Source organism: Macaca fascicularis, chromosome 12 (assembly GCF_037993035.2).
Source record: "Macaca fascicularis isolate 582-1 chromosome 12, T2T-MFA8v1.1".
Taxonomy (NCBI): Eukaryota; Metazoa; Chordata; class Mammalia; order Primates; family Cercopithecidae; genus Macaca; species Macaca fascicularis.
In genome coordinates this window covers 95,931,294-95,954,198 of record NC_088386.1, presented here as the reverse complement: position 1 = coordinate 95,954,198, position 22,905 = coordinate 95,931,294, and the positions used below count along the sequence as shown (strand labels likewise).

Here is a 22,905-nt window from a genome sequence, read left to right as displayed (position 1 = left end):
TTGAGTTCCTTCATTTTGCAGGGCAGTCTAGGAAGAAAGCTAATAATCTCTGCTAAAACAAATGGACTAAAGAGTAGTTAGTGTTCTCAAAATCACAGCACACATGTTCAGCTGAAATATGTTTACAAACAAATACAGCCAAAATGCCTCATATGAAGTCTCTCATTTATCCAGAGTCAGTCACTTTCATAAGGTTTGACCTAAATATTTTCCTTTTCTCAATTAAAATAACCTTTGTTGCTGGAATAACTGGCTAGCCATATGCAGAAGATCGAAAGTGGACCACTTTCTTACACCATATATAAAAATCAACTCAAGATGGATTAGACTTAAATGTAAAACCCAAACCTATAAAAACTCCTGAAAGACAACCTAGGCAATCCTCTTATGGACGTAGGGATGGGCAAAGATTTCATGATGAAGATGCCAAAAGCAATCGCAACAAAAGCAAAAACTGACAAATGGTATCTAATTAAACTTAAGAGTTTCTGCACAGCAAAAGAAACCATCAATCAACAGAGCAAACAGACAACCTAAAGAATGGGAGAAAATATTTGCAAACTATGCATCTGACAAAGGTCTAGTATCCAGCATCTATATGGTACTTAAACGAATTTACAGGAAAAAAACAAACAGCCCCATCAAAAAGTGGGCAAAGGATATGAACAGACACTTCTCAAAAGGAGACATACCTGCCAACAAAGCTCAATATCACTGGTTATTACAGAAATGCAAATCAAAACCACAATGAGATACCATCTCACATCAGTCAGAATGCCTATTACTAAAAAGTCAAAAAATAACAGAATAATAGATCCTGGCAAAGTTGCAGAGGAAAAGAACATGTATACACTGTTGGTGGGAGTGTAAATGAGTTCAACCATTGTGGAAAGCAGTGTGCAATTCCTCAAAGAGCTAAAAACAGAACTACCATTTGACCGAGCAACCCTATTACAGGATATATACTCAAAGGAATATAAATCATTCTACCATAAAGACATGCACACAATTGTTCACTGCAGCACTATTCACAATAGCAAAGACATGGAATCAGCCTAAATGCCCATCAATGACAGACTTGATAAAGACAATGTGGTACATATACACCATGGAATACTATGCAGCCATAAAAAAGAACAAAATCATGTCCTTTGTGTAAATGTGGATGCAGCTGGAGGCCATTATCCTTAGCAAACAAACATAGGAACAGAAAAATAAAAATATTGCATGTTCTCACTTGTAAGTGGGAGCTAAATTATGAGAAGTCATGGACACAGAGAGAACAACAGACATTGGGGCCTACTTGAGTGTAGAGGGTGGAAGGAGGGAAAGGATCAGAAAAAATAACTAATGAGTACTATGCTTAGTACCTGGAAGATGACATAATCTGTAAAACAAACTCCCACGACATGAGTTTACCTATGCAACAAACCTGGACATGTACCTTCAAATCTAAAATTTTTTAAAAAATAACCTCTATGGATTCTTTCCTGCTTATTATGAAAGCAGTATATGTTCAGAGTAGGAAAATTAAAAGACATAGATAAAACAGAAGAATGCCCCAAATCTTCCCACCCAGAGAACCACTTTAAAAACTCTTAAATACATTTCCAGAATATTTGTCAGAATTATGGATACAAGCACATCTCTCGTACTTTACCAACCCAAGGGTGCCTGTTCAGTTTCTCTTCATGTAGTACTAAGCTGAACATAACACTTGATAGGCAAGTAAGTCAAGTCAGACACCTTAATCAATTAGGTGATTTTATACTACATACTCCCTATTTATATACTTCCAGCCAAGACTGACATACATTCCATTTTGGCTCTTCCTTTGGGACCTGATGCCTTTTCTCCCTCCCCTGTGTTAAGTACTTTTCTTATACACTTACCAACATTCTTAAAAACATTCTAAATGCTCAGTCCCTGACAACGTTATTGTAGTGCTGATTACATGCACCAGCTAAAAATCTCCATCCAAGTTATTCTCCCAATTAGATGCCAGATCAGTTTGAAGTCTGACATTTTAATGAAGTGACAAAAAAATTACATTTGAAGTTTAGGCAAAATCAACAAGTACCTTAAAGAGAGAAAGAAGAATGTATTTTATTGAAATTTTATTTGAAATTTTTTCACATTTTATTTGAAATTTTTTTATTTATTCATTTATATTCCACCTGATTCCACAAAGGACTTACAGCAGCTTTTCCTTTTAGATGTGTTTTCTAAATTGGACATTTCTGCCTCGGTGAGACTGCCAACTTCTTTCCTAACATAAGGATATTTTTCTATCATAACCGCTATATTTGGAGACTGAATGGCAAGGATATTGTTCTTATCCAGAAAGGAGGAAAATATAACTCATTATGATCACAAACTCTCCTTGGAAGAGCCCCCAAACAGGGTGACCCTGGGTATGTAATACCAGTCCCAGAAAACACCAGGAAAAACTCAAATTTCTAGGGTGCCTAAAACCTCCAAAGAATCACAGAAAGTCAGGCCTTTGGCTCTTCACTTCCCCCATGGGACTGTAAGGGCTCAGCTCCCCAACATCCTGACTTGTGTGAACATAATGGAAATGAAGGTACCAGCCCCACAGACACAGAGGAGCTGCACAGCAGGGAAGGCAGGCCCAGCATCAGACGGAAGAGGAAGGCTTCACTCCCCTGTAAAGCAGCTGCAAGAGAACAACCAGCCTCCTGTTAAGCTTGCCTTTCTCAGCGTCCTCTTCCATTTTGTTTCCAGGTCCTCTTCCAATACCATCCCGCGGATTCTTCCGCAGCTCTGGTCTCCTGTCCCACATTTTGAAGCACAGTCATTTTGGTCTGCAGCCTTTCTAAGTCTTTATCTTTGGACTTGTTTTCCATCTGTCTTCCATTGGCCTACACCTTGCCCAGTATCTCTTGTGTTTCAGGGCCCTGTGCTGGCAGTACAAGACATGGTCCCAGGTGCAGTATTACACATTGAGTGATAGTTAGTGATAAGTCCATGGTACATGGTAGATAGACACTGGAAAGAAAACTTACTTTGCATGATTTAGAAAAAAGGGAGGGAGTGTCAAGTGCTATATCAAAGGGAGATTAGAGTAAAAGGAAAACAGATATTGAACTTACTTGGCATATTAAAAATGTTACAGTTGGCTGGGCACCGTGGCTCACGCCTGTAATCCCAGCACTTTGGGAGGCTGAGGCAGGCGGATCTCGATCAGGAGATCGAGACCATCCTGGCTAACACAGCGAAACCCGGTCTCTACTAAAAATACAAAAAAATTAGCCAGGCATGGTGGCAGGTGCCCATAGTCCCAGCTACTCAGGAGGCTGAGGCAGGAGAATTACTTGAACCCGGGAGGCGGAGGTTGCAGTGAGCTGAGATCATACCACTGCACTCCAGCCTGGGTGACAGAGTGAGACTCTGTCTCAAAATAAATAAATAAATAAATAAATAAATAAATAAATAAATAAATAAATATTTAAAAAATTACGGTTAATTTTGCCTATCCTCTAAATGCTTCCAAATGCCACTGTTTTGGAAAGAAAGGATCACTTTCATTGTGAAACCTGACATCTTCCTGTGGTTTCAAAACAGCCTTAAGAAAAACACAGTTTTTCATCTGAACCAGCAGAATATCCAAGCAGCAAAGGACAAATTCACCAATGAGACTCCTAACAGAAAACACCATATCAACATTTCCCCCAGACTTCAACCTTATGCTTGAGCACATCACAATTAAGTGCATCCTCTCAAGTAATTATTTTATTTGATCCTCACAATTTAGTCAGGTAAGTGTTACTATTCCCATTTTGGAGATGAGGAAACTTAGGTTCTCAGAGGTTCTATGATGTATTTGAGTCATTGAGTTTAGTTCAGTGGTTAAGAACATAGGTGCTGAAGTCAGACTGCCTAGGTTCAAATCCAGGCCCTGCCCAGCGTTAATCGTGTGACCTTGAGGAAATTACTTAGCTTTACTGTGCCTCCGTGTGTTCGTCCATAAAACACAGATAAATGATAACATTAGCCACCTCGCAGGGCTGTTGTGAGAATTGGTTGGGATAATGCATTAAAGCAGTTTTAGAATTAAGAAGTCGGTCTGCCAGTGACACATATGTGCACATACAGAGTAAGCACTTAAGAAATGTTAGTAAAACTGAATTCCCAGAGCTAAGTACTTTAGGGCCACAAGAGCTATCCTTATCTTTAACAGTTACATTGCTTCTGTGATTCATAATTTTATCAGCAGAGACATTAGCTGACTGTTTCTCACAAAAGCAAAATGCATGATAAAAGAAAACATTGAATTGGATAAAATGGCTCAAAAAGGAAGAGCAAGGGCAAAAGTTCAAGAGTGCCTTCTGAAAAGAACCCCATTTATTTTTGTTTCCAGAAAAATACTATACATGATTTAAGTATTTTCAGTCATTTTTCGAGCACAATGAAAGGTCAAGCTAAATGGAAGTAATATTTGTGTAACCCATGGTGACTGTCAGGAAGTCTGTTTCCCATGGTCAGGTCCTCAATCCGGACAATGTGGCACTTCTCTGGAGGACCACTCTGAGCAGAAAGGGCCGTGCCTCCCCACAGCCCTCCCCACCTCCCGCTGCACCCCCTCCATGTGAGCACTCTGAAAGAGCAGAGAACAAAGATGCAGCTGGCAACACTAGAGTGCTGTGGAAAAGAGCAATTTCATCCAGGGAAGAGGGCAGTGGAAAATCGGCAGAGGAATATTACCAAGATACGCTTTCTTATTTCTGGTTTCTTGTAGCATTGAGGGCAAACAAAAGAAGCTGAAGTGCAGAGAATGTGTTGTTGTGGGAACAGGAAGGAATAGAGATACCCAGCAGGACAGAGGATCTGCAGAAAAAACTGCTGGTGGCCAGGATAACTACAAAACACATAGCAGCCACAAGAAGACACCAAAGCAGCAAGAGTAAAGAGTGCAGGGCAGAGAAACTCTGCGAGCACAGCATACGTCAGAGGACCATAACAGAGGCCACCCAATACCAAGGATGAGCGATTGCTCAGCCCTTTTCTAGTGCACGGGCAAAACTGGGGAGATGGCCACAGTGAGGCTCTTAGATTGCAGATGTGATGTGGGTCGAGGTTTCTTTCTATAAATGAGACTTCCAGCTAAAGCATCAGGTGAAGGATCACGTGGAGGCACAAGTGTCATCTGGAGAGTTGAAAAGTCAACTGCGGTGTGAACGATCTCATCTAAGGAACTCAGGGCACCCCCGACACAAGGGTTGCATGTGAAAAAGGAAATCTCACTCTAAACAGGAACATAATCGGCATTTGAACAAAAAATTATGGACTGTCATTCAACCCAGAAGTTCTTCATGTCACAAACGTTAAAAAGTAACAGTAACATAATTACATTTGTATTGCACTTTAAACTTTGTAAAAAATTATAAAGATCTTCTGGCCCACATGGATGTTTTCTGCTTGCTCCGACAAGACATGTTCCTTGTATTATTTCTAAAAGTCCCTAAGAACTGACTTTATGTTATTGCAAGCATGTTTTTAAATCCATAAATACATGCATTGAATTTATCTATGGATACTATACATAAAAAGCAAAGGGTGGATTTTAGGTACTGAATCTATTCTAAAATATCTACTTATTTTCCAGAATGACCAATTAAATATAATTTATGTTAACTAAACCAGGTGTAAACATTTCAATACTCTGCATAGACCATTAAACACATCTCATTAAGAAGTTCCTATATTTTCAAACCTTCAGACATTGTAAGGGGGTACTATAGATGAATAATTATTTTCAAAAGGAATGTATTAAAGGATATCCCTTAAGGGTCTTTAAAAACAGGTCTTAAAAGCATAAACAGGAAGCACGCTATAGGGTTATAAAGAATAGTGGAATAAAAATGATTGTGGCCTACTTCCATATAGAAGCATTAAAAAAAGAAAAAAAAAAAAGCTAAAATTACTTCCAGCTTGCTGAGTTAAAATGAACTGTTATTTCATGAGGCAAGTGTCTTATTTACTCTTTGCCCTATATACAATAATAATATGTGTTGTTGAGAGTCAACAGTTCACATTAGCATTTTTTAATTTAGGAGAAAGGGGAAATTGTAAACCCTAAGGAACAGCTTTCTGGCTGACATCGTTCAGCATGCCTGAAGGATGATGTGTACTTTGTACCCAAATCTTTGTTAAGCCTTCTGTCCTTGAGATACAAAGATAACACTTCTGACCCACAGTCAGCAGGGCATTGGCTTTGAGGTTCTTTCTCTTTCTTTCCTTCAGCTTTGATGAGAAATTTGTGCTGATCCACCCTCTTTTGGTCATCTGGTTTCCGAAGCGACTGACAGTGCACATTTGGGAGACAGCTGCCTGGCTTTGAGAGAGAAGTGCAGCTTGGAGAAGAAGGGAAGTGAAGTGGAGAGGTAACCCCTTGGCCTTCGCACTGGTGCTAACCAACTGATGTGTTAAAAACAAAATTCTATAAAGTAGACTGACATTCTTAGTATGGTAAGAACTCAGCACAACTATTTTCATTAAGAAAAGCTGTGATAAGATGAATCTTTACATTGTACATGCTAACTACTGGAGTAAATTAAGCCTTTGGGAAGGTTGTATCAATTCCTTCTGTACCACTGGGCTTTCAGGTTGTTCCAGGCTTTGGTTTCTCCAAGCCCTCACTCTACATCACAGCACTTGCCTTATTCAGGTTTTCTGCAGCTCTCATCACACGCTATAACTATTGGGTTTATTCACTTGATTACATGTTTCCTCATTGTCTGGCCCTCCCACTACAATATAAACTCCATATATTAGAAGATCTCAATCTACTAAAATTAGCTACTGATTCCTTGATTAGAGTTAACCTGGGGCTGGGCACGGTGGCTCACACCTGCAACCCTAATACTTTGGGAGGCCGAGGTGGGTGGATTGCTTGAGCCCAGGCGTTCAATACCAGCCTCGGCAACATGGTGAAACTCCGTTTCTACAAAAAATACAAAAATTAGCCAGAAGTGGTGGCACACACCTGTATTCCCAGCTACTCTGAAGGCTGAGGTGGGAGGCTCACCTGAGCCCAGGAGGTTGAGGCTGCAGTGAGCCATTATTGGACTGCTACACTCCAGCCTGAGCAACTGAGTGAGACCCCATCTCAAAAAACAACAAAAATAGTTAATTTGTTTCAGAGTATATCTGGTTCAATAAATTAATCACCAATATATAGATCATAGAAGAAAATACCTGAGTATATATGTTCATTCAACAAATACTAATTGAGTATGTCTTATGTATTAGGCAGTGGACACAGCACAGGGAATACTGGTGAACACAGCAGAACCTAGACAGCTGGCAGTCTATTATGAAGCTAGTTGAATATCTTATGTAATATCTTGCTAAATCTTTGAGCAGAACATAGAGAAAGAAAAAGAAGAGAGGCCATCAGCTTGTGCATCAGGGAGCAAGCGAGCTCTTAGAGGACAAAGTCACATCTCTCTCACATTTTAAATTGCATCTCCCTAACTCTCCACTGCTCTAGGTAAGCCACACATGCGTTTCAACTGGCTGTCAGAGCCCTCTTCAAGTTCTCTTTTCAGAATGTTTTGCAAACATCTTATAAACAATTTTGCTATCCCAGAAAATGCCCAGGTACTCCTTTGAAAGAAAAGGAAAATTCCTTTGAGATTTTTTTTTCTCAGTAACCAGGAATGCAATTAGGCCTATACTTGGCACTCTGTCAGTTCCCATAGCCAAGAAATCTCAGGGTTAGGAGAACAAAGCTACAAAGATGCTTTTGCTATTGACTATGGCTGGCCCAGAGTTCAAGGGTTAAAGCCCGAGAATGTTTTACCCCTTTAATTTCCCACATAACTAACTTCCAAATACCAAAGCTTAGAGGACCCAGAATGCAAAATCCTTTCCATTACTTTATTAAAAAATTTTGTATGCTGTGATTTACTGCTAATGCTCGTCTTTCAAAGCATTAGTCAGGACACCTGCAAACCTTCCTGCAGTGGCTGCCAATAGAAGTTTAACATTTCATGGATTAGTACTTAAAATCTGACGAATAATAAATCATCCTTGTAAACAGTGTGAGGCACTGGGTTGATAATGTATTAAGAGCTGGTTAAAAAGATGAACTATGGATTACATTATAACTCAACACTGTGGAAAACCAAGGCTAAGTAAACTAATGATCGTTATTACCATATCTGTCTCTTCAGCGGTCTGCTTTCTCTAAGAAAGACATTTTCTTTTAACAGAAAGAAAATTTCACTAAGTATGAACAATATGAAATTTAGTTGTTTCATATGTATATGTGCTTGAAAAACAAGGAATCAACACTCTTCACAGCTTTAAAATAAATGATCCAAAGGGGACAATACACTAACATTTAGAACTTGCAGGGGCAATACTGAAAGAATCGTTTAACTTGTTTCGGGAGTTATTCATCGGCTTTTCAGACATATGAACATTTGAATCATTTCCATCCTTGAAATATTATAAGTAATTACTTAAGTCCTGGTAGAACAAGTGTTATGTATCGGATACACATTTGGTATGAGGAACAGCAGTACACATCTTTTTTAGAAATGGCTGTGATACAATCAAATACACTTTAAGGTCTTTCAATGGTATGATGACCTGCCTGTGACTGTGGTATGCAGACTCTTCCACACATTTTAGCGATGAGCAGTAAGTAGCCTTTGAACTACATGACAGTAGTATCCAAGTTATTTTCAATTCACATGTTTTGTATGTGTCTGTTTTTTTTTTTTTTTTACAATTCATATACATGTATTATTGTATCAATATGTTGTATACCTTACAAAACATGGAAAAAGGATGACAGAATGGATACAATATTTGCTAATCATAGTATCTCAAGGCAATACATACAGGACGAAGTTCATGATTAAACACAGTGAATATAAATACCTTAGTTTTCCAGACACCACAAAATTTTGGTGGCCAGCTTCTTGCCAGATTTGATTCAATGGTCACTGTCATTAACTCATAATGTGGCTCACAAAGAGTTCATGCAAAGCTTTGCCATTCTTTTCTTGCTTGCAATATTAAAATTGTCTTCAACTTACAAGAATTATTTCCAGAATCTTTTAAAAATTCTGCTAGTTTGTGAGGTTTTGTTAAAACTAAAATATAGAATTTGTAAATCCAGTTAACTCGGCACAATATATTTCACAATATAACCAAGACAGATGGGACAGTAGGGAAGCCACTGGGAAGCCCCTGAGCTGGGCACTCCCATTCTTTGCTCAGGAGACCTCGCCTATGCCCCAGGCAATACCTAACCACCAGATATGTGGACTCAAGGCCAGTGCCAATGTCAATACAGTTGCCATCAGTTACCATAATGTTTCATGATAACAAAATGAATGTAAATGCAAGTCCTAATCAATTTCTTTTCCCACCCAAATTAATCTTCTCAAGTGCTCCCTGGGGTGCATATCTCACTTTGGAGACCACTTTCCCATGCAATGATGCAGTCATTTACTTCTAAGAGCCAGTTATAATCATAGAAATCTCTAGACCTAAAACCAGGCAGGACAAGGTGTGAACTAAGCCAGGCCAAAGAGATAGTTGCTTTGTTTATCTTCTAAACTTTTTAAATTATTGCTATAACTCATTAACAGAAAAGTAGATTTAAAAATTCATTTATTTTGCCCACGTCACTACCAGCCCCATCAAAGCACACAATATTGCCAGCGCCCTTGGAAGCCCTCCGGGTCCTTTCTCTTTCCTCTCTTAGAGGTAAGCACTATCTTGGTATCTGATTCTTTCAGTAATAAGTTCCTTGCTTTTCTTTAATGTTTCAGTCACTTGAATATACACACCTTAGCAAAAGAGTTTAGTTTTGTCTGTTTTTTAATAAGACTGTTATGTAATCATGTGTCTTTTCTCTCTCTTTTTTTTTTTTTTTTTAAGACAGCGTCTTGCCCTGTCACCCAGACTGGAGTGCAGTGGTGTAATCATGGCTCACTGCAGCCTTCCCTTCCTGGGCTCACTTGATCCTCCCACCTCAGCCTCCTGAATAGCTGGGACTACAGACACACACCACCACACCCAGCTAAGGTTTTTTTTTTTTGTATTTTTTGTAGAAAAGGGATTCACACCATATTGCCCAGGCTGGTCTTGAATTCCTGGGCTCAAACAACCCCCCAGCCTTGGCCTCCCAAAGGGCTGGTATTACAGGCATGAACTATCAAACCCACCCCATATCTTCTGTCTTTCAACATGATGTCTGTGGGATACATTATTGTGTATAGCTCTAGTTCATTTCTTTACTGCGGTATAGTAGTCTAGCTGCATAGAATTATACCACAATTTATTCATCTATTCTCCTACTGATACAGAATATTTTACACATGTCTCTGGATGCATATAAGTATATATTTCTCTAGAATACATAGATATATACATACACACACACACAGACACACACAGGCAGTTAACTTAGTTTAAAAAAAAAACCTAAAGAATTCCAGCAATTCATTCTTTTGGCAATGAATTAAGAAATTGTAATTAACTCTTATGAAGCTATGAAGAAAGTTCATTAAATTACTAGATTTATCTCTTAGTAGACTTTCACTCCTACACAATCACTAAATCTAAGCCATGACAATAAATGCATTTTACTGTATTAAAAAATAGTTTGGGCCAGGCATGGTGGCTCACACCTGTAATCCCACCACTGTGGGAGGCCAGGGTGGGAGGATCACTTAAGCCCAGCAGTTTGAGACCACCTTGGGCAACAAAGTGAGACACCCCCATCTCTATAAAAAACAAAAAAATTAGCCAGTTGTGGTGGCATGCACCTGTGGTCCCAGCTACACCAGAGGCTCAGGCAAGAGAATTGTGTTAGCCCAGGAGGCTGAACTTTAGTGAGCCGTGTTGGCGCCACTGCGCTCCAACCCAGGTGACAGAGTGATACCCTGTCTCAAAAAAAAAAAAAAAAAAAAAAAAAAAGAGCTTGAAAATTTCCAGTGAACTTACTAAAGCTGATTTTTCCAAATCTCTCTTTCCTTTCTGTCTCTCCCTTTCCCTCTCCCTCTCTCTCTCACACACACGCACATTTTACATATTATAATAAAATTTTTCCTCTTAATGAAGGCTAATATTGTGCATACCGGAGAACAAAATGTTCATTCAAATTTTAAAGCAATTTTGCACCAAAAGGGTTCCAAGTTAATACTGATCAAGCCTGGAAAGCCAAAAAATGATATTTTTGTAGCCAAACTAAGGAGTACAAGCACAAACAATAGAGATTAATTCAAAATTCAGACCATCATAAGTGTTCTCCAAGCGGACTGTAGAAATGGGACATACTTAGATGACAATACTGTGCTACAAGCAAAATCTGCCTCTGGTCCACCATTGTCTTCCCAATAACAACACAATAACTAACACTTTTTATTGTGCCAGCACTTTCAACATATCAACCTACCTATACTTTACATATGTGGGCTTGTTTAATCATCAAAACAACCCAATGAGGTGAATACTCTCATTTGTCCCATTTTACAAGAAGAAACTGAGGCACAGAGAGGGGGACTAACTTGACCAAGGTCCCACTGCTGTAAGTAGCTGAGTTGGGACTCAAAATTATTCCTCCTGGAGCCACGGTCTATATTCCCTACACTGCCTTGCAAAATGTTAGTTTTGTTGTTATTGTCAGCATTGTTATTGTTATTTTGATAACAACAAGAATAGTTACTTGAGATCAGAGCAAAATGTGTGAATCCTAGGGGGAAAAACATCTCTGTACATTTATTTCGATCTATGAGAAATTTGTGAAAATGATTGTAACCAAGCAACTCTCTAATTCTGGGAGAACAAATTAAGAAATGAATTAAGGGATTCGGTGGATACCCAAATTAGTCATTAGAACTTGAAGATCTGGAATTCTGGTCTAAATCCAGCTTTGGCACTTGCATCCAAAATAAACATGACCAGATAAGTATCACAGTTCACAATTAAAATGGATTTATATGACTTATGTGTCCACATGGGACAGGCCTCTTCCTAATTGAATTCGGACACCTCTTCAGTTATTGTGGGCTTCATTTACCATCTTCCTAGTCTTTCATAACTGCTGGCAATAGGATTATGCTGAGGGAGAAATCATTTTCAATCAGTGATGTCTGCAGTACAAGCATGAAAAGATAAAAGTAAAGCCTTTGAGCTGTAATTAGAAAATTCCTAAAGTGTGCTCATGTGGCATATGGTTTAGACTACTACCAACTGGCAGGACCAGTTACAGGATGTCTAATGTCACTGTTCTGGGATAAGCAGCCAGTACAAGTAGTGTTCCAACACATGATTAGAGTAATCTTTTGCAGGGTAAAACATTCCTGCTTTCCACCTCTAATATGATTAGTGACAGGCAGCTGGAGGCATCTCATTCTCCTGACAAAAATATGATCAGAATTGTTTTCTTTTTTTTTTTTTTTTTGAGACGGAGTCTAGCTCTGTTGCCCAGGCCGGAGTGCAATGGCCGGATCTCAGGTCACTGCAAGCCCCGCCTCCCGGGTTCACGCCATTCTCCTGCCTCAGCCTCCCGAGTAGCTGGGAGTAAAGGCGCCCGCCACCTCGCCCGGCTAATTTTTTTTGTATTTTAGTAGAGACGGGGTTTCACCGTGTTAGCCAGGATGGTCTCGATCTCCTGAACTCGTGATCCGCCCGTCTCGGCCTCCCAAAGTGCTGGGATTACAGGCTTGAGCCACCGCGCCCGGCCCAGAATTGTTTTCAATTGGTACATCTTTCCATCAAGCTGTTGCCTTCCAGCAGAATAATCAGAGTTTCTGATTATTTGGTATACGTTTCAAGAAAACAGGGATTGATTGTGCCCTTGCTTGTCTGATGGGTAGAAGGCTGCCAGGATTTACATAGTAACTCTTCAGCTGCCTAACCAAAGGAAAACTAAGCAGTGTGTGCGCCTGTGCATGCAGACATGTGTATGGAGACAGAGAGACAGAAAATCAACCAGTTGTTTCTATATTAATTCTCTTTGAACAACTGAAAGTGCTTTCATTGTGATTCAAATATGAGGAAGCAAAATATTCAATTCTATTCATGGAAAACAACCAACTCCCACTAATACTTATGGCTCTTTTCAAAAAGTTACAATCATCTTACCACTAAAGTTTTCCATTTATGGAAAAAGAATCAAGTTTATATTAAACATTAATGGAAATATCCAGGAGGCAATAAGACCTCATTAATTTGGACTATTTCAATTTGGAATTTATGATCATTTAACAGGGTCTGGACCAAGGATGATTTTCCCACAAGGAATATATGGCTTGTTAAGTAAATTAATTTAAATAAGACCACTGGAAGGAAAAATTTTAAAAATGATAATAATAAAAATACTTTCAGGGAAAATATGGACCTAAAACAACATGCTTTCTGTTCAGCAAATACTTTTGATATCCCTATTCAAATACCAATACTGATTAACAATAACAGTTACCGTTTTATTGAATATCAATTTTGTGTAAGTTTGCCTTGCATATATGAGCTTGAAAACATCTTGACAATTCTGCAAGATAGGTATAATTATCCTCATCTTAGAGAAGAGGAAACTGAGGCTCAGAAAAGTAAGTGACATGCAAAGAATGCACGATTATTAGGCAGCAGAGGCAGGACACAGAGCCAGGCTGTCTGTCTCATGAGTCTGCGTCCTACTCCCACTCAATGCAGACTGAGCACTGTCAATTCCAAGTCAGACTTCTGCAATCACAGGAGCTCATTCCTCAACAAGAAGGACAACAAGAGCAAAAGTGGTTATCACTGTGAGGAGGGAAAGCCACGCAGTCTGGCTCCAGAGCCCACCACTTTCTAAATCACAAGAATGTCTTTAAAAGCCCTATTTTTTTGTGGTCCTTCAAAGTATTTCATATGCATGAAACTACTCTAAAGATCCACAGATGTGGCAAGGCAGGTGGGGAAGGGGGATGTGGGTGGGGTCTGACTTACATCCACCAGACCCCACTGCCCTATCAGGAGTAACTTCAGTCAACACACTCTAAAAGAGAACTCTGGTGTTGAGCCCTGAGAGGCAGCAGAGGCTGCCAAAGGCTGTGACAAGGCTCCCAGGAATCAGCTGCAGGTGTAGGGACAGCTGGCCATGGCAGCAGTAGGAGGTCACAGAGAGGGAAGGGCCATCTCTACTCACCTGGGAATCCACAGCAATGTTCCTGAAAGCAGCCTGGGTTCTGAAGTGCTCTAGGAAAAATGGAAATTTGAGAAGTCAGGCAGGTCTCAAATTAGTAGCCCCACCACCCATTTCCCATCATACTCAAAACCCAAGCACAGGATCTGAAGTCAAGCAGACAGGGAATTCCTACTCACCCATGACTTAATAGCTATGTGACTCTGGGTAGGTGGAGTAACCTCTCTGTGCCTCAGTTTATTCAACTGTAAGATGGGGATAATAATAGTACCTTCCTCACAAAGTTGTGGACTGGATGATATATAACATATGCAATGCATTTAGCAGACTGCCTAGCATATAATAGTGACATTTCAGTAACACCAACAATAGCTAACATTTATTACCTGCTTAGGAAGTGTCTAGCATTGTTCTAGGGCTTCACACAGGCTAACTCTTCAATACTCTGAGGTAGGCCCTGGTATCACTGGCACTTTACAGGTGTCAGAAAATGAGGCTCCAGAGAGGTCAAATCACCTGTCTCATGAAAATGTAACTGGAAATCAAGTTCCAGAGCCTGGACTATTCACCAAAATATTTTGTCCAATTTAATGTTAGCTATTGTTCTTCTTGTTATAATCCTCTCCTCTCCCAAAGATACCCTATAAAGTACACACAATCCCAAAGAACTCACCATTCAACCAGTGACCACTCAGGCGGAAAGATGGGTGCTAAGGTCGTAAGTCAACCAATCACTCACTCACGCGGTCACCCATCACTTCACGTGTTTCTTAAGGATGCCTATGTCTCTAACACTCTGCTGAGCACGGTGTGGGGATTCAAATGCTCTGCTAACTGGTCCTACCAGACGCAGAAGATTGACCTCCACAAAATGACTGGAGAACAACTGCGAGGGAGGCACTGGAAAGAAGGGGATGGGGCCTCAGGACACGGGATGCTGTTCCTGGCTCTGGCACCAACTCTCTGGGTGACCTTCTCCAAGCCAGCTGACCTCTCTGGGCTTCATCTTTAAATGAGAAGATTGACCTAAAGGCTTTAAGCCTTGAGATTCTACTTTACAACTTTGACTTTCTTTTGGACTTTTTCTCCCTACCAGTCCAGTTTTGAAAAAATATAACCCTTTATTTAGCCAACAAACATTGACTGAACACAGTGTTAGGCACCATGAATAGTGCCAAAGATAAAACACAGGACACAGCCTACACTTTGTAATGACCTCCATAAGCATGGAGAATTCTCATCCTTTGAAATCTTAGCAACCAGAAGACAAGGGAAGAATGCAGCCCTGAGGACAACTGCACACATTTGGTCTGTCCCAATCTGCACCAGTCTAACATCCAGGATGCGCGTGTTCCAAGTGCCCAGCAGTCTGGGAAGGGGTGGGGTGTCACGCTAAGCAAATGGGGAGGGTAAGAATGTCTGTGAAAAATAAGGCAGAAACAAGACAACCAATGCGATACTTGGGTAGAAGTTAGATTTGTTTTCTAAAAGTTAGTGTTGTATGCAATAAACCAAGGTGACAAGAACTCAGCTGGTACTTAATTAATTGACTTTCTTGACTTCAATAAAGTATACCAATGGCTATTTTGATAGCAATCGTGTGTGTGTGCGTGCCTGCTTCTATGGGAAACATTTACTTCTACACAAATGCAACTGACTTTATATAAAGATCAGTTCATCTCACCTAGATACATTTGCTTTCACAAAAACTCCTCGGAGGGTAATAATTTAGTAAGTGTAATACTTCCATTAAAAAAGGAATTGATTTTAAAATACACTTTTCACACTTTTGACAAAAACAATTTTCTAATTTTCTTTATGCCCCACAAAAGGCAAACATTGTTGTGTTGACAAAGTAATAAATAACATGAGTCGTCAAATGAGATATTAAACATTTATGGATTAAATTTTTAATAAAGACTTTTAGACATTCCCCAAAATATCCATCAATCTTTGACATGGAAGGAAGCAGCATTTTGGTAAATTCCATCCCCCGCTACAATAGAAGTCAGCACAAGATATTTACGACTCAAGAGAGGGCAATGATAACTTTTTTTTTGAGACGGAGTCTCGCTCTGTCACCCAGGCTGGAGTGCAATGGTGCGATCTTGGTGCACTGCAACCTCCGCCTCCTGGGTTCAAGTGATTTTCCTGCCTCAGCCTCTTAGGTAGCTGGAATTACAGGAGCACATCACCACACCCAGCTAATTTTTGTATTTTTAGTAGAGATGGGATTTCACCATGTTGGCCAGGCTGGTCTCAAACTCCTGAACTCAAGTAATCTGCCCGCCTCAGCCTCCCAAAGTGGTGGGATTACAGGTGTGAGTCACCACACCTGGCTCAATGATGGCATTTTTAATAGGATGGTTAAATATTTGCAGCATACGATTTCAGAAGGCACAGGATGGCCAAACAGGGCCAGGCATGGTGGCTCACACCTGCAATCCTAGCACACTGAGAGGCCGAGGCAGGTGGATCACCTGAGGTCAGGAGTTCATGACCAGCCTGGCCAACATGGCGAAACCCCATCTCTACTCAAAAAAAAAAAAAAAAAAAAAACAATAATTAGCCAGGCATGGTGGCACATGCCTGTAATACCAGCTACTTGGGAGGCTGAGGCAGAAGAATCGCTTGAACTGGGGAGGCAGAGGCTGCAGGTTGCAGTGAGCCGAGATTGTACCATTGCACTCCAGCTTGGGCGACAGAGCAAGACTCCATATCTGGAAAAAAAAAAAAAAAAAAAAAAGGAATGGTCAAACATATCATGCATTATTTTGATAGGTTTTCAAGTAGCAGATATACTGTCTTTACTATGTTTCTACCAAAGTAACCTGTGCATGGGAGTCTAGAGAAAAGCTGGTTCCTAAACTGGCTCTGAAAGGGATTCCAAAATTATTTTATGCAATGGCAACATTGTCGGAATACATGCATAAACGTCAAAGGGGACAACTTTGAGGAACAATGCTCATTTGGATAAATAGCTTTCTTAAGCCTAGAAAGAAAAAAGACTGAAATTTCAGTAGTGATAATCCCTAGGGTGAAGGATTACAGGCAATTTTTCTTCTTTTTAATAATTTTCTCTGCTTTCTAAACTTTCTATAGTGAGTATGTACTACTCTAACAATTTGAATTTTTTTTTTTTCAATCTCAGAATATATTATGGAAAACAGCCTTTAAAAAGTGAAAAGGAGTTAGGCATGGTGGCAAGCCCTTGTAGCTCCAGCTACCTGGGAGGCTGAGGCAAGAGGATAGCTTTAGTCCAGAGCTCAAGGCTATTATGCGCTATGATTGCATCTGTGAAGAGCCCAAGACCCCATCTCTAAAAAACGTGAAAAGGCTCTGGAATCAGACAAACTTGGGTTCAAACCTCAGACTATACCCTTTCTACCTCAGTACCCTTTGATAAGTTACTTAGCAGCTGAAGTCTCACGTTTATCTGGAAAATATAAACAATAGCATGTGCCTTGAGCATCATTTTGCCTGTGAGAGGTGAATTATTTTAAGTGCTTAGCACAGAGTACAAGCCCAATAAATGGTAAGTACTCACCTAGACAACGAACACACGGAAGATAGGTGAGGCTTTTCTGATAACACATAGTAAATAAATATGTTGGTGTTTATAAACTGATGCATCAGACTATTTGTTAATAGAAATATTGAGTTTGTAATAGGTGACTTCCAGAAATCATCAAATAGTTAAAACTTCAGAGAAAGAGTAAATAGAAATGCGATTCTACTCCACTCTCCTTCCCATTATTTGATTATTAGATTCCTACAGGCCGGCCAGGGGCAGTGGCTCACGCCTGAAATCCCAGCACTTTGGGAGGCTAAGGCAGGCAGATCACTTGAGGCCAGGAGTTCAAGACCAGCCTGGCCAACATAGTGAAGCTCCATCTCTACTAAAAATACAAAAATTAGCCGGGCGTGGTGGTGTGCACCTATAGTCCCAACTACTTGGGAGGCTGAGGCAGGAGAATTACTTGAACACAGGAGGCAGAGGTTGCGGTGAGCCAAGATGGCACCACTGCACTCCAGCCTGGGTAACAGAGTGAGACTCTGTCTAAAAAAATAAACACATAAAAAGATTCCTACATCCAAGACTCTTGGGTTCAGCTGTACCTGCCACTTTGCTCACATGTACGTGCTCAGAAATCCTTTGAATAGGACAGAATTTGGGAGAAGGATTAAAGCAGCTCTATTTGAGGATACAGAAAGAAACCACAGCTATCACAATAAAAAATATTTTCCATGTTGTCATTCCTTATGATTAAGAAAGCAAAATAAATTATGGAATTGCTTAAATGAGGGATAAGGTACAAGATTACAGATTATCTGGCTTTTCTTTCTTTTTTATGGTAGCTATGTTGATGTTTTCATCCTTTTCCTTTGAAGGTAGTTCAATCAGTTAGGTTTATGATAAAATATATAGCAACAAAATATGGCTGTTGGGGAGATGTTGCCCTTGGATATATGTTGCTGTACCTTGACTACAGCAAGAAATATTGATTTAACTGGCTTTAATATCAAGTCAGGTATTTGTTGACACATGGAAATGAAAAATATCAAAACCATGAAAAGCTTAATATATAGGTCAAATCCCATTTCAGCTCACTCCAAGGGACTCTCTAAAGTCTTCTGCTGTATTGGAATTGTGTTCTACTGATACTTGCCTAAGTTGCTAGATAACAGAGATTTTCATTATAATGGAATTTGCCACACAAATGGATATTAGTATACATTTTTATGTAGTACAATTTATTGTATAGAAAGTACAACAGAAAAAAATTAATTGCGTCTTCAGCTCTCCCTTCTCTCAACTCTGGAGACACATCTTGCTTCTTACCTAAGGCATGCACATTCTTTCCTTTCAAGACCTGATTCCCCTTTGTTCCTCTCACAGTGCCTGGTACAGAGGAGACACTCAGGAAATAGCTGATGAACTCAATGAAAGCTTTGGTACCAAAGCAAAGAAGGGAAATTAAGAAGTGTTTCCTGTGTCGAAGGAGAAATAAAATTTAGAAATTGATTCCAAATAAGAATAGCAAGCAGGTTGACCCTCACCACCTGGCATGCTCAGAGAATCCTGGGACCAGTGGGCCTTGGGTGGGCTCCCTACTGCTAAGCAGTCATAGAGGCTTGTCTAAAATGTCCAGCACTTAGCTCATACACTTCCATCCCTCAGGAACTCCACAGAGACATTTCAATCATTAATTGCCTGAAACACCTTCAAGGTCCTACAGTACAGTACAAGCAAGGGTGGTCGATGAGCAAATCCTGTTGTCCTAAGGGACTAAGATAAAGGGCGATTCACCATGACTGTCTGGGAGGCCATAAAAGCCAGGTAGGTCAGAACACAGCAGACTAGGAAAAGGGAGTCAGAGCAGCCCCAGGGTTGGGATTTACTCTCTTGCAGTCAGACCCAGAAGCAGTTTCTGGCCCTTCACTTCATCACCAGCACTGGGAGGAAAAACCAAGAGAGACCTCCAAAAAGCTTTGCACGGACACCACCCAGTGTCAAAGTTCCCAAATTTCCCTTCCCTTTCCTTCTCCCCTCCAGCACTGGGATTACTTTAATAATAAAAGAGTTGCCTATAATTTTCTGTAATGTAATCTTCTGAAATATTTTTTCTACCTTATATTCTTTTTCTTTGAGCCTTTCTTATTGAAGGGTAAACTATGCATTGAATACCAGTTTTGTTTCTATTTTAGAACAACACAATAGATCTAAATGCCTATTACTAAAAAGGTCTTCACTGTGATCAAAGGAACCACCTATTGAAGTCAAAAGGCCCCCCTCTCTCATTAGAGGAAAATGACTTGGGTGTGAGCATCCAAACTCTGAGAGACTCTAAGCTAGGCACCAGGGGTTTCCAGGGCAGAAAAAGGGTCTGTCCCATTATTACTGGATAAAGTCTAAGCAAAGAGTTAGAAGGGTCTAGTGAGGTTAGCCCCAGGAGTCATATATTTCTACATATATCTTACAAATATTTCCATGCTTCATTTGAAAATATTTTAAATAGTAAATTGGCTCATGTTTGAGGGGGACAACCTGTAGCCATTAATTAATAACTTAGAAACAAATCATAAGCAAACTTGTGGGTGAACCAATGGTTTGCTCAATACATCTGACCCTCCAAATGAGCTCTGACTATGTAGTAGTCATTATCTCCATTTGAGAGCTGAGGACACTCAGGGATAGGAAAGTTGTTTGCCCAGGGGTAGACAGCTACCACACAACGGAGCCATGCTGTAAATCCAACCTGCAGATCCCATAGCTAATTCTCTGTTCACAGTTCTAACTATTCACTAGTTGCATAGTGAGCTCAAATTTAACTTGCTAGTACCAACATGCCAAGTTGGTGGTCATGTTCTGTCGAGATTGGAAGGCTTTTTGGCCTTGGGGCCATGAGTAACACTGTTTCTCTCTTGCAGAAACTAAAACGACTGAAGGAAAATCAGAATAATCCTAAGACAAAAATGAGCAAGCTCAAAGGCAGTAAAAATTCAAGATCTCAAAAATCAAAGATAGCTTTCTTGACTAGACAACAGTTGGTTATAAACTCTGCAACAAAGTACCTCTCAGATATGAAATATTACTCCTAGAGCTGGGTTTTTTCCCCCCATTTTTACTAAGAATTGAAACCCACAAAATGACAAACCAGGATTACCCTATTAAAAGACAACTTCAATTGCTCCTTTGTTCTAAGAAACTGTGTGTTAGGTACTGACTGGCAATACCTGTACCTTGATCTTCACATTAATTATGCATTTTTCCTACAAAATTGGCTGCCACAGTACACACTGTAAGTCAGATTTGAGAGCTGCCAAGAGAAATGTTCCGAATGGCTGACTTTTTAAAGACAACTTGTCAGTTCACCAAATAATTCTTTGGGGGCTTATCCTAGTATACTTCATCTCTCATATATCTATACTTATACCTATAGCAATTATTACAGCTCTTTCCTGATGTATCAGCTTACAGCTAAGGCTAAAGAGGTATTTTTTCCATTCAACCCCTAATATACAAGTAATGAAACGTACAATTCCTTTGACAGCATCAATTTACTTTGGCGTTGTTACTGCTTAATTCCTAAACTGACTTACGTGAAATACCCAGATTCCTAGGGAGATAAGTGATTCTGGCTTAGTCCGTACAACTAAAACAAAGAAGAGTTTTATATTATCAGCTCAATAAATATTTTCTTCCTTGAGGTTTCCTTTCATCAAATAATCATATCAATGCTTCATTTCCTTTAGTTAACACCTTATTTTAATGAGGCTTGATTCCAACACATATAAGAATACACACATGCAAGAGGTACTATACTGAGTAAGTCAAGCATTCCAGCCAAGTATCCTATCTTTCATGTGGCACCAAGTGACATTTTGTAGAAGGCACAATGCTAACTATTCATTCTGCAAGCCTCAAAAAGATAGGCATGAACTACATGCCAGAATGGAAAAAGTGTAAGCTTTGAAATCTGACGCTGGCTTCAAACATCATCTCTACCATCCCTATCTCTCTGTGACCTTGAGCGAACGACTTATCTTCCCTCAGAGCTCTGTCATCTGAAAAATGGGCGTAACAGACTTACCTTAAAGGGGTTGTGAAAGTTAAAAGAGAATTTTGTTGTAAAGAACATAGCATATAACCTGGAACATTAATAGACACTAAAGAATTGTCAGTTTTTTTCTGCCTCTTCATAAAATGTGATTAGTAATTCATTTTGAATTTGTTGTCTATTCACAAAACATAATGTAAAGGATATTAGCTGTGGTGTTCTTTGTGATCACAGTGAATTAAGAATTGTTTATCCATAGAATAACATTAAAGTATATTCATATACTGAAATTTATGCAATCATTCTAAATACTTTTCAAATAATATTTTATGACAAGGAAATTTTTACTCCAGAATTTAAGTGAAGAAAGCAGAAAAGAAAACCTGCATAATAAAAATAGTTCACATTTGCTGAGCATATGCTATGGGCCAAGAACCCTACTATGTACTTTATTTGTATTGTCTTATTCATTTTTACAATAAACTTACTAGGTATATAGTATTATCCCCATTTTATAGAAGTAGAAATTAAGGTTTAGAGAGTTTAAGGAATTCATAGTCACTATATAAGTTGTATAGCCAGGGTTGAAATCTCCAAGTGCCTGATTCCAAAGCTCTTTACTGACTATGTCATGCTGATTTTTCAGTACAAACCTCCTGGGTCCACCAAGAGCTAGTTTAAAACACACAAATATACACATGCACATACACTCAAAACCTCACACAAATGCACATCTGAAAGGGAAACACCAAATGCTAACAGTGAGAATCTCTCAGAGGTGAAATTTTAGTTGACTTGTAATTAATTTTTTATCCATTTCAGTAGTTTCCACATCCAAAGAGTACGTATTATTTTTAACATCAGATTTTTTTTTCAAAAGAAGGTGCATGAAAGCACTTTGAAAAATATAAAGTATGACACAAACACTAGTATTTTTATGAAGCAATCATTTATTCCTTGATATATTATAGATTTGTGTTTCTTAAGAATACTATTCTTTTAAATTGCTTTTTTTCCATCTAGTCCAAGGCAGACAACATGTTTTTTAAAAAACTATTTTGTACATGAGTACAATAAAATACAGCACAGAAAGCACCATATGTGTTACTTGACAGATATTTGACATTAATATGAGAGTCAAAGAATTTGTGTGGGAGGAAAAATAAACCTCTT

The 22,905-nt window shown here is 39.4% G+C and overlaps 1 protein-coding gene across 28 annotated transcripts in view; it reads right to left on the bottom strand.

Annotated features, from left to right (window-relative positions):
• SPATS2L (spermatogenesis associated serine rich 2 like) overlaps positions 1–22,905 on the bottom strand; it is a 171,167-nt gene that overhangs the window by 133,574 nt on the left and 14,688 nt on the right. For 27 of the 28 annotated variants that reach the window (XM_065525850.2, XM_074009657.1, XM_005573861.5 and 24 more), the window contains one exon: positions 14,174–14,223. The exons of the other annotated variant lie outside the window; for it this stretch is intronic. Coding sequence is in view for 4 of the 27 variants with exons in the window: in XM_005573858.4 (XP_005573915.1) it covers positions 14,174–14,223 (50 nt within the window). In the remaining 23 variants the exon portion in view is untranslated. The remainder of the gene's footprint in view (positions 1–14,173; positions 14,224–22,905) is intronic. 28 annotated transcript variants of the gene reach the window in all.